This window comes from Strix aluco, chromosome 2 (genome assembly GCF_031877795.1).
Source record: "Strix aluco isolate bStrAlu1 chromosome 2, bStrAlu1.hap1, whole genome shotgun sequence".
NCBI classification, from domain to species: Eukaryota; Metazoa; Chordata; class Aves; order Strigiformes; family Strigidae; genus Strix; species Strix aluco.
This window is the reverse complement of record NC_133932.1, coordinates 127,099,452-127,112,739: the sequence shown is the minus strand read 5'-3', so window position 1 is coordinate 127,112,739 and position 13,288 is coordinate 127,099,452. Positions and strand designations below refer to the sequence as shown.

Below are 13,288 nucleotides of genomic sequence, written 5' to 3'. Positions count from 1 at the left end.
GTAGCTTTTGTGTAATTTCATAAGAAATTCCTAAAAGAGGAGAACCAGCTCTGGCCTTACCTGAGGCAGTCAGTGGCTAAAAATTATTTGTATTAACAAGCACTGAAAAAATAACTGCAGCAGCATTTGTAGTATCTGCAAATGTGACAGATACTGTGATCTTTATGAGAATTGGTAGCTCTGGCAGAATCTCAGCTCCTCAGTGAATAGCACAATTTTTGTTTTAGCTAGTAGAGTAAACTTTACTGATCTGAAAGGATGGATATAAATAGAAAGCCACTACCAGTATTGAAGTACATACAGTAGCATGTAGCTTAAATTAGCCTCCAGGCCCCAGAATTTACAACAGATAGTGAATCACATCTTAAAAATAGTTCATATTAACTTTCTTAATTTAGGATTCCATGTATTTGGCATTCCAGCTACAATTTTCACATTTACTGGTCTGTGCACAGCACCTGTAACAATCACCATTAAAATAAAATCTCTTGTTTATCACCAGTTACCTGAGACATATTTCCCTCCAGGTCATGGATGAATGCTTGACTGTAGATTGGAAGCAGTTCTAGATTTTAAAGTGTAAATTACAGTAGCAGGAACATGTTATAATGATTGGAATCGCTGTAACTCAGTACAAGCTGTTTATATTTAGAATCAAATTCAGAAAAAGAGTCTGTATGCTTATACATGCCATATACACACACAGCATCCTATACTTTAAGCAGGCACTCAAGGAACCAGCAAAATATGGATTGCCTAGTAAAGGTGATCTCTAATTACAGGGTAAGGATACATAGCAAAAGTTTTGAATCTGTCTTGCTAAAGAGGTTGGCAAAAAGACTAAAAAGAAAAACAGACCCCAAAGAAGGTTGTTGATCCAAACTTACTGTTTTCACCTTTATGCAGTCAGTGATATCCCTGCTTTCATGTTATAACAGACATTTCATGACATTTTCTGCTAAATCTCATTCATCTAGATTCATCCTCCTCAGAGATCGTATGATAAACCTTTGTGCCACAAGATACTTGAATCTCTTTTCTATGCTATTTGTTCTTTTTTATTTTTCTAAATGCCACTTTAACCTTCTTATATTCAGTTCTTTGAGTCTTGAACTACTATAGTCTTCTCACAGTTGCTTAATATGCCCTTCAATTAAGAGCCTGAGTTGTTATCCATTTGTCATGTAATTGGCTTGTTAGCCTCTGATCTAGTTTCTTTGCCTTAGGTGTACATGTATTTGACTAATTCCCATAATTTAGAGATGCTTTTTCCTACCTCAGTAGGAGTAATGTACATGCAGCACTTGCTCAGATGTTGATGCACAGAATCAAGATATAGAAAGCAGCGCCTGAGTTTCTGAAGGTTTGAACACCTATACCATCTACTGAGATACCTGATTTTCAGAAAGGAAGGCTGGAAGAGCCTTTAGAATTCTTTTATGTTAGGGTTTTTTTTTTTTTCAGTAACTGCCTTTAACAAATTGCAGCTAATTGTTCCTGATTTAAATTATCATTAAGTGTGTTGTATTTAATTTCTAATTTGCTTCCAATATTTGTGTTTTAGGAAATACAGGAAACACATTCAAGATTGAACCAGTTTTAGGGATCATTACATTACTGAAGGAGCCAGACTTAACCACAATGGGACAGTTTGTTTTGTCAGTCAAAGTGACTGATCAAGGTTCTCCACCACTGTCTGCAACAGCAATTGTGCGAATATCTGTGACGATGGCAGATAACTCCCACCCTAAGTTCACTCTCAAAGAATACCAAGCAGAGGTTAATGAAAATGTGGATATTGGTACTTCTGTCATCTCTCTCTCTGCAATCAGTCAGTCCACGTTAGTTTATGAGGTTAAAGATGGAAATGTGGATGGAGTCTTCACTATAAACCCATATTCTGGAGTGATCACCAGTCAAAAAGCCCTTGATTATGAACGTGCTTCCTTCTATCAGCTCATTGTACAGGCAACAAATATGGCAGGCATGGCATCAAACGCCACTGTGAACATTCAGATTGTTGATGAAAATGATAACCCACCAGTTTTTCTCTTCTCTCAGTACTCAGGCAGCATAAGCGAAGCTGCTCCTGTAAATAGCATAGTCCGGAGCGCAAATAACAGTCCCCTCGTGATACGTGCCACTGATGCTGACAGCAACCAGAATGCTTTGCTTGTCTACCAGATTGTGGAGTCTACTGCAAAAAAGTATTTCACAGTAGATTCCAGCACAGGTGCAATCAGAACAATTGCAAATTTAGATCATGAAACAATAGCACACTTCCACTTCCACGTGCATGTTAGAGACAGTGGGAATCCCCAGCTTACAGCCGAGAGCCCAGTTGAAGTGACCATTGAGGTAACTGATGTCAATGACAACCCACCAGTCTTCAGCCAGGCTGTATTTGAGACAGTCTTGCTCCTGCCCACGTATGTTGGTGTTGAGGTTCTCAAAGTCAAGGCTACAGACCCAGATTCAGAGATCCCTCCTGAACTAACATATAGTCTAATTGAAGGCAATATGGACCATTTTTTAATTGATTCAAGCACAGGGGTACTCACCATTAAAAACAATAGCCTCTCCAAAGACCATTATATGCTAATTGTAAGAGTATCTGATGGGAAATTTTATAGCACTGCTATGGTGACAATAATGGTAAAAGAAGCCATGGATAGTGGACTCCATTTTACACAAAATTTTTATTCCACTTCTATCTCAGAAAACAGCACCAATATTACAAAGATTGCTGTGGTGAATGCTGTTGGTAACCGCCTCAATGAGCCATTGAAATACAGTATATTAAACCCAGGCAACAAATTTAAAATCAAATCCACCTCGGGAGTCATTCAGACAACTGGCATCCCCTTCGACCGAGAGGAACAAGAGCTGTACGAGTTGGTAGTGGAAGCAAGCCGCGAACTAGATCACCTTCGTGTCGTTCGAGTGGTGGTGAGGGTTTACATTGAGGACATAAATGACAATGCACCAGTGTTCGTAGGGCTTCCATACTATGCTGCTGTGCAAGTCGATGCTGAGCCTGGTACCCTGATATATCGAGTGACGGCTATTGATAAAGATAAGGGTGAAAATGGTGAGGTGTCATATCTTCTGAAGGAAGACTACGGACATTTTGAAATCGATAGAGGATCTGGTAGTGTCACTTTGAAAGAAGCCTTCAATTCTGATTTGTCTAATATAGAGTATTTGGTTGTCATTCTTGCAAAAGATGGCGGTAACCCATCATTGTCTGCTTCGGTAGAGCTCCCCATTACTATTGTTAACAAAGCGATGCCTGTATTTGACAAGCCCTTCTATACAGCTTCTGTGAATGAAGATGTAGAAATGCACACACCAATTTTAAGCATAAATGCAACTAGTCCAGAAGGTCAGGGTATCATTTATATCATTGTCGATGGCGATCCCTACAACCAGTTTAATATTGACTTTGATACAGGAGTTCTGAGTGTCATTAGCCCACTGGACTATGAAATAAATTCTCTTTTCAAGCTGATGGTGCGAGCCAGCGACGCCCTCACTGGTGCTCGAGCTGAGGTTACCGTGGACTTGATCATTAATGATGTTAACGATAATCCACCAGTTTTTGATCAGTCAGCTTATAATGCTACTTTGTCTGAAGCATCTTTGATTGGGACTCCTGTACTGCAGGTTGTTGCTACTGATGCTGACTCTGATAATAACAAGATTGTGCAGTATCAGATAGTCCAGGACACCTTTAACAGCACGGACTATTTCCATATAGACAGCACCAGTGGCCTCATTCTGACAGCCCGGATGCTGGATCATGAACTCATACAGCAGTGCAGCTTGAAAGTCAGAGCAACCGATAATGGGTTCCCACCACTAAGCAGCGAGGTTCTTGTTAGTATCTCAATAACAGATATGAATGACAACCCTCCAGTTTTTAATCAGTTAATATATGAATCGTATGTGAGCGAACTGGCACCTCGGGGTCATTTTGTGACATGTGTGCAAGCCTCTGATGCTGACAGTTCTGATTTTGACAGACTGGAGTACAGCATCCTATCAGGAAATGATAGGACCAGTTTTATTATGGACAGCAAGAGTGGTGTTATCACCCTTTCCAACCATCGCAAACAGAGGATGGAGCCCATGTACAGCCTAAATGTCTCTGTGTCAGATGGGCTGTTCACCAGCACAGCTCAGGTGCACATACAGATCCTTGGGGCCAACCTCTACAGCCCTGTGTTTTCGCAGAGCGTTTATGTTGCAGAGGTTAGAGAAAACGCTGCTCCTGGAACTAAGGTAATCCATGTGAAGGCAACAGATGGGGATTCAGGTGTATACAGCCAGATAAGCTACTCCATAATAAATGACTTTGCCAAGGACCGATTTTTGATTGATAGCAATGGGCAGATTCTGACAACTGAGAGGTTAGACCGGGAGAGCCCGCTGGAAAGAGATATCGGTATATTTTTGAGAGCCCTCGATGGAGGTGGCAGGACTACGTTTTGCACTGTGAGAGTGATAGTAGTGGATGAGAATGACAACGCTCCTCAATTTATGACAGTCGAGTACAGAGCAAGTGTCAAAGCAGATGTTGGGAAAGGTTACTTGGTGACCCAAGTGCAAGCAGTAGATCCAGATGATGGAGCCAATTCCAGAATTACATATTCTCTGTATAGTGAAGCCTCCGTTTCAGTAGCTGATCTGCTTGAAATAGATCCAGACAATGGATGGATGGTCACCAAGGGTAGCTTTAATCAGCTGAAAAACACAGTTCTGTCATTCTTTGTGAAAGCAGTTGATGGTGGCATTCCTGTAAAGCATTCCCTCATTCCTGTCTACATCCATGTCTTACCCCCAGAAACTATTTTGCCTTCCTTTTCTCAACCCCAGTATTCTTTTACCATAGCAGAAGACACCCTCATAGGTAGTACCATTGACATTCTGCATGTTTTGCCTAATCAGGGTGCTTTGTATAGCACAGTTAATGGTGAGCTGACTGAAAACAACAAAGATGGGGTTTTCATCATAGAGCAAGACACAGGGCTCATAAAACTGGATAAGAGACTTGACCATGAGACAAATCCTGCTTTTCACTTCAAAGTTGCAGCCACCATTCAATTAGACAAAGTAGACATTGTGTTGACTGTGGATGTGGAGGTTAAGGTATTGGATGTAAATGACAACAAGCCCATGTTTGAAACGGCTAGCTATGACGCTATAATTATGGAAGGGATGCCTGTAGGAACAAAACTTATGCAGGTTAAAGCAGTCGATGCAGACTCGAGTGCAAATGGGCAGGTCACCTATACCCTTGCGGTGGAATCGGAACTGGAGAAGATCACAGAAGCATTCACCATTGATAGCAACAGTGGCTGGATCAGCACACTGAAGGACCTGGACCATGAAAAGGATCCTGCTTTCACCTTTGCAGTGGTGGCCTCAGATCTGGGGGAAGCTTTATCCTTGTCATCAACCACCTTGGTCTCAGTTACTGTGACAGATATAAATGATAACGCACCCATCTTTGAGCATGAGGTGTACAGAGGGTCAGTGAAGGAGAGTGACCCTCCAGGGGAAGTTGTGGCTGTTCTTAGCACCTGGGATGAAGACACATCTGATGTCAACCGGCAGGTTAGCTACCATATTACAGGTAAGAAACAACTTGCATGCTTTCTTCCCAAAACCACCTTTACTGAGGAACTGTGCATGTGTCCAGTTTTGGGTAAACATTTAGCAGGTTTCAGCTAAATTATCACTGTGGATCAGACACTTGCATCTCACTTAGATTTTTTTTTTTTTTTTTTTTTAATTTGGACAGCATTTACAGGAACTAGCAAAGCTGAAAAGAGGGAAAGGGAGTACGTGTGTGTCTTTCTGTCTGGGTTATTTTCTCTCTAATTTCCAAGATTAATGCTTCGTGATTTGCTGCAGTGCAATGTAGTGTGACCCATCAACCCATCATAATTGAGGTGTCAGCTTGGAAACCATCATGAGTTAATGTTTCAACCAAGGGAAGAAGAACATTTTATTCTTAAGGAGAAAATCCTTACATTTCCAAGCATTTAAAATTTTTTGAAATAGCTTTTTTCTTTTTGAAATAGGAAAGTGCACGCAGGAACCACTTTGAAATACCACTATGGGACAGGGAGAGGAATGAATTTTACATTGGAAGGAGTGGGGGAATGCCATTTCTTATCAGCACAGATTTCTGGCCAGGGAAATAGTAATCCGCTTAGAAGCACTGGTTAGCTGCCATGCACTGTTATATACAGTATAAGGCAATTTCTGTTACATTACTAACATACTTTACAAACTGTGGTAACACTGCTCTCTCCTATTGTGCTATATTTATTATCATTCTTTTCTCCTAGATTCAGACTGGCTTTTGTGTGAGTATGTGAGTGATGGGGTGCTGCAGTTATTTTTCTGTCTACTGCTTGCATTGTCCAATAGATTTTGTTAGGGAACAACTTGTCACTCCCCCCAACCTTCACAGTCCAAGAGCTAATATTAATTACCTATTAATAACCAGATTATTAGACAAATTCACATTTTTCTCACTGGATGGGATTAGAATTAGACAAGACTGCATGTAGGAAGCAGGCTGTGGGCAAAAATGACTTAACTAATGGGATAACAGTTTGTATATTTTGCTATGGATGATAAGACTCCTATCCCTTCGTTAGCTATGATATTAGAAGTGTCCGTGGGATGGTGTGTAGGGAGAGGTGTGATATTCCAGTTAGCCATAGATTGCCTGTGTTACACGTCAGAAGTAGCATCATTTTCAAAGCAACCAGAAATTCATTCTGACCATTTCCTTGAAAGTCTGGATTTATTTTAAAGGCTTGCAAAGACTATATGTTTATAGTGTGATGAGTTGTAGGACATTAGAAGTAGGGGCAAAAACAGTCTTGTGGACAAAGCATAGGATTTGGAGGCTTTGGACAAGCTGCATTAGCTGCCAGTGCCTCAGGTCCCACATATCTAAAAGAAGTAGTGTGTCATCCTAGAGATTTTGTGATATTTGAAGGAGTTTGAGGATCCCAGTATAGGAAGTACTATAGGAAATGCAAACCCTTCATGTTTGTAGCAAATGTTAGTGTACCATGATCATTAGCTGAAGGCACTGTTTTTCTGGTCTTCCAGTCATCTTTTATAATGATTATGCTTTAGTTACATAACTGTGCTGTCAGTTTAGCAAAAAGCTGGACAACTGTCACATGACTCAAAAATTATAGATCATTCTGTACCTTGATTTCTGTAATAGTTCAAAATATGTCAGAGACTTTGCTGGGATTTTAGTTTCTGAAAACGTTAGATGACAAAGCCTAAAACTTTCTCTAATGCATACTGTACAATTACTAGTGTATGAGCTCAGAAATTCCACTGTCTTTGAATATATTCTTTGAATTTGGGAAAAGCACAAGGATAAATTAGGTCCTTTTGATTAAAACGTCAAAACATATTATAGTTTAACTAACTAAATAGTCTATTCACACTTTACCTCAAATTGAGCTCAGGAAATGCACTTGAATATTTCATGGATACAGATTAGCTAGATGATTATTCAAGTGCTGTGGCTTTCTGGAGGCATTTTTAGCCATAGAAACATTTATGAATACAATAAACAAACTCTGAGGGAAAACAGGACACTGACAAAAACGGAGAAGAAAACAAATTATGAGAATGACACGTGGATCCTCCAAAAACAGCTTTGTGCAAATGCGCCTGAAGAAAAGTAGCACACAGAAGATAGATGGGAAAAATCATCATTTCAGAGATGAAAGAAATAAACATTCTGGGTCAGATATGATCACTGAAGAGTCCTTTGCACTGTTTTGAGAAATACAAACGTTTATTGCAGTCTTCTGGTCCACTTTGAGAAGGGGTAGACACATTCTGGTGAATAGTTATATATTCTGTTTTGAACTCCTTCAGTTTAGGATTGGTTTCCATGATTACTGCCAAGTAGTGGCCATTTTCAAATCCACCTTCATCTGCATTTGGGGCGGGGGGGGGGGAGGGGGGGGAGGGAATTTGCTCTTACCCTTTATTATGTGTACTTTCATAGCAGCTGGAGATGTTCACAAAGCAAAAGCGCTATATATAAATCTTCATAGAAAATCAATAGGAAGCACAGATGACACAAATGCACTTAGAAAGCACAGTATTTTTCTTTTGAAGGCTTGTTTAAGGTAGTTGCCTATATCATTTGAGGCAGTTTGGCTAAAACTAGTGCTCTGCTGATGTTTAGCTAGGATGTTTAGCCAGCCTAGACCCAGCCAGATATTACTGAGATTTAACAGTGGTAAATTTGGAAAGGCCACCAGAAAAATGTCAGTTGCTAAGGCTATGGTACAATAAAGTGTTTTGTGTTCCTCAGTGATGTTAATTAGGCTCCATCAGGCACATAAATCTAAGGACAGACAATAGTCTTTAAGCTTGGTTCAGCTGAATACAAGGAAGATGGACAATGTGTTTTTGGAAGAAAGAACTGGTAATGTACACAGTAGGTCTTTTACTGGGTTGATTGCCCAATATGAGCAAAGTGATAGGTTTTGTTTGTTTTTATTTTGTATTTGAGATCCTGGAGTTCTAGAGAAATGGATGTTTCAGTGTTTGGGGAGGACTTCTGTTGCAGGCTGAAGAACAGTGTCTGCAATTTTACAATAGTAAAGCTAAGAGGAATGGGTTTATCATTTCAGCAGCTCAGTACGCAACGTCTTAAACTGGGAGTGGAGGATAAACCTATTGATTTTATGTGATGCAAATGCCTAGAGTTCTAATTGGGAATTGGAAGTATCTAAATAAGTGCATAAATATAAGAGGCAAAAAAAAAAGAAGTTAGTAAATATCCAGTTCCCCCTCCCAGATCGGGACATTGCAGTGAAAACTGATACTGTTTGTTGGCTTCTGGTTTTCAGTTCCCTTTTAGCCGTTATAATTCCCTCTGTGTGTGCTTTAGTAATGATGTGTGTCAGGATTTGTTTATTTTGGATCACTGTGTCTCTGCATTTCATTTGTATCTGGCTGTTTTCTTTCTTTACTTAAACTTGAGCTTGATTTGCCTTTGTACTATTTGCTGACTAGGGAGGGAGGGAGAGCATTATTTAAACTTCAAGTAACAAAAGATAAAAGATAATGCTGATTCTTTTAGCCTCAAAGCCTTTCTAAAAAGTTACTGGAGGTTTTTTTGTAGCTAGCACTTCACTGTTGTGACATTCAAAGTAGAACATAAGAAAACTGCCAAAAGATTTTAAAGAATACATTAATACATGTAGTCAGGAGGCTTCCTTCCATTTAGAAAAGCTACATTATTCAGAGTGAAAAACTAATTAATTAGAACACCCCTAGGAAACTGAATCTGCTTACATATATTAGTGAAAAAGTTAATTAATCACTGCAGAATGAGATCTGTGTCAAGACATATGCATAAGTACTAGAAAATGGTTCCCTGGGCCACAATGTGGATTTTTTTGCCTTTCCTTTTTTAAGAATATTTTCTTGATGGTATTTTAGTGTTTACATCTCATTATTTCTGTTACACTTTATAGTACAACTGCCACCTTTGTCTTCCATCAACAAAGTATATAGCCAGTCATGAGAAGCAAACAAAATGAAAGGTAGCACTAATGAAAAAAGCATGCAGATAAAGTGTTACACGGTTGCTGCTTATTGCACAGGGTTCTTGGTCATTTGAAATGATCCTTTTCTAGTGGAGTAAAGGGAAGGAAAAGGGATCCCAAGGACCTTTCTTTATACGTACTTCCCAAATTCTTATGTATGATTTAAAAGCCATTCCATCAGCAACAAAGCAAGTGATTTTAAAATTGCTCCAAGCTAGTGTTACTGCCAGCCATAAAAGCCACCAGCTGACTTTAATTAGATTTTACCTTTCCTCTTTTCTTAGCAATGGGATACCCATACCTTGACTGTATTGCTTCATAGTTGGTAGGGACAGTTAATCATTTCCTTTTACAAAAGAAGTAATATGCAGGAAAGCACTGATTGATATCACAAAGCTAAATAAGAATATTTAAGACCATTTTTATTAATGGTTTACAACATTAAACTCACTATGACAAGATTACAGCCATTTATAAAGGAGAGTTAAGCTTTTTTATGCTGGTGTTGAACTGAATAGAGAGAATTTAATGTCAATCAGCAGGGGTCTACCTTCTTTGAAAGTCACATTAAGATTCAAGTCAACAGACAGATTCTCCAATACAATCCATTGCCTTGGATTGTATTCAGATCGGGCCTGTAGTGCACATCGACATACTGTGTAACCTTCTTTAGGAGAAATGTGTGTTTATATCACACAACAGATTAAACAAGGTTTAACTGAGTCCTCTGATGATTACTCCAGACTGTCATAGAAATCAGTGGGAAAATGAGGATCTGCTTGGTTTTGTGATCAAAAAAGGTGATTTTCTATTAACAGAAAATATCTGTGTTTGTTATATCAGTATGATTAGAGGGCCTTTTATAATTATAATGCCAATCTGGCTAATTTTCTGGAAATCTTATTCATTATAACATGCTTTTTTACACAGTTACAGCTAGCATAAACGGTGATGTTTAACAAGAAAGATTTGCTCAGCCTGTCTCAACTGACTTAGTTTTCCTATTAAGTAGAAACCAGTCTATCTTGTCATTGGTAGCCAATGAAGAAGGCACAGATTACAGCCTGTGACCTTTTTCCTGCTTTTTGATGTAGAAAGAAGGTATGAAATGTGTATTAGACTTTTTTGCTTGATTTTAAGCTAAGTTCCAAGTTCAGATCTTCTCTGCCTTGTTTTTTTGCTAAGAAGGTCCCTGGGAACTGACAGAATTGTGACACCAGAAGCAACAACAGTGACACCTAATCGCTTGACCGCAGAGACAGCTCAAATAAATTCAGCCTTGGATTTTTTTTTTAAATACTTATTTACTCAAACATTCAACCAGAGTACTAGGAAGGAATGTTTAAGAACCTGGTCTTTCCATTGAGCTTGGACAGATCCCATGACACATGTCAGGACCCTGAATAAGTTGTAAGCAGAAGTACACTAGCATGCTTGACATTCTTGATCCTGTTACAAGAAAGAAGAAACATTCCCTTAATATTTTTATACCACTTTTATACATGAGAAACATGGAAAGTAGTTCTCAGATTGCATTTCTGCATGGGGGAGCGCAGCAGAGAGATTAATATGGTGGGGAAAGAGCTGGTAGCAGTTTAGTTGGAATTAAAGTTCACCCACTGGAGCAACATGATGCTTTTTTCTATGTCCTCACTCAGTTTCTATAGCACATGAGTTTGCTCTGAGTATAGTGCTCTATCCTAAATTATTAAGTCTACAGATATGTTTTTACAGACCAAGGTTATGTTAGATGCTGGGCACCAGAAGACTGAGTAGTTGGCTTTACTGGTTTTGGCTGGGGTAGAATGCTGGTATGGTGCTATGTTTTGGGTTTGTGACCAAAACAGTGTGGATGAAACAGGGATGTTTTAGCTATTGCTGAGCAGTGCTTACACAGAGCCAAGGCTTTTTCTGATTCTCACACTGCCCCACCAGCAAGTAGGCTGGGGGTGCAGAAGGAGTTGGGAGGGGACACAGCTGGGACAGATGACCCCAACTGACCAAAGGGATGTCCCATACTGTATGATGTCATGCTCATAAAAGTTGGAGGAAGAAGGAGGAAAGGGGAATGTTTGGAGTGATGCCATTTGTCTTCACAAATAACCCTGTTAAGGGTGATGGAGCCCTGCTTTCCTGGAAATGGCTGAACATCTGCCATGAATTCCTTATTTTGGTTTGCTTACACACATAGCTTTTGCTTCTCACATTAAACTGACTTTATCTCAACACAGAATTTCTGCACTTTTACTCTTCCGATTCTCTCTCCCTTTCCACTGTGGGGGGAATAAGTGAGCGACTGTGTGGGACTTAGCTGCCTGCCAGGGTTAAGCCACAACATTGGTTTAAAAGATTTTACAGTCTGGTCTGACAGGGGGTTGAGATCGGGCTCAGAGAAGGGTGATTGAAGGTGTTTTCTTCATGGAGCAAGCAGGGGACTGTACCATTTCAGATGAAAGAGTAAATAAGTGTTGGAAACATTAACAGCCCACCTTGATTATTGTACCCTTCTGCATGTGACATGTCGTTCCTTCCTTCCTGAAGATGATGTGGATCAAAACTTTCCCTCTCCCAACCTGCTTTTGTCACCAGGCAATTTAATGATGTGGAAGAGCAACATTGCCATGTTCAGTGTCAGTGTTACGGCACGATACAAAGCTGTTCTGCTTTGTCTCCTGCACTCCTTTCACCAGCTTTCACTTTCAGATGCATTTGATCTAATTGTACTGCTTATTTTCCAACTGCTCCTCAAATGACCTCTTGTTAGGACTATTTAATACTAATGTGTCTTCCTGTGTCGTGTAAACTTTTTTTAAAACTAGAATTTTAATGAGCAGAAGAACAGCGCAGCTGTATGATAAAGCTTTCATTAGAGGATTCCTTAATAGAACCCACTTCCAGTCCTTGATTGCATAATCAACAGCTAATGAAATTGTCTTGGTAACAAGAGCTACGGTGTATTACATCCTCTCCCGAGACTAAGTGGAAAGACAATTGTACCAGCCTGAGAGGACTATTGATTGTTCACAGTTTGAATTTGATTGCCCTTACGGGGAACTAAACAAGAGATCATCTTCAGCTCTGCTAAATGGATTTTGTTTCCACCGAAAGTTATTGGTTCACTTTCATACAAGGCGTTCAGGGGGCAATAAACACAGGGAGCATAATCTCATTACAGATTTCCTGAGTCTGCAAGTTTGAAAGCACCGATCACTGTAAAACAAATGACAGCTGCTTAGTTCAGGTCCTCTGTGATGTCTCTGTGTGTTTAAACTAGGTGGGAGCTCTGAAGGGACACCCCAGTCAATACATGTTCCTTGTCTTGTTGCAGGAGGGAATCCCAAAGGAAAGTTCGCTCTGGGACTGGTTCAGAATGAGTGGAAGGTTTATGTTAAAAGGCCTCTAGATCGGGAAGAACAAGACGTTTATTATTTGAACATCACTGCCACGGATGGCCTCTTTGTAACCCAAGCTGCGGTGGAAGTGACCGTTGCTGATGTTAATGATAACAATCCCGTTTGTGAACAGGTGAGTTAGCGACAGGCACGGCAATCAACTGTTGTGTTGAAAGCAATGGTTTCCCTGTGGGTGTCCCTGCTATTTACAGGTATTCACAGAGGATGCCCATTTTCATCCTTAAGGTCTTAGTTGGAGAATCTGGAGTGATCTGGGAG

At 39.9% G+C, this 13,288-nt stretch overlaps 1 protein-coding gene across 1 annotated transcript in view; it reads left to right on the top strand.

Moving 5' to 3' along the window:
* The window catches only part of FAT3 (FAT atypical cadherin 3), a 415,532-nt gene that overhangs the window by 328,618 nt on the left and 73,626 nt on the right, over positions 1–13,288 (top strand). The window contains exons 10-11 of the mRNA XM_074816293.1: positions 1,565–5,638; positions 12,946–13,142. Coding sequence (XP_074672394.1) covers positions 1,565–5,638; positions 12,946–13,142 — 4,271 coding nt within the window. The remainder of the gene's footprint in view (positions 1–1,564; positions 5,639–12,945; positions 13,143–13,288) is intronic.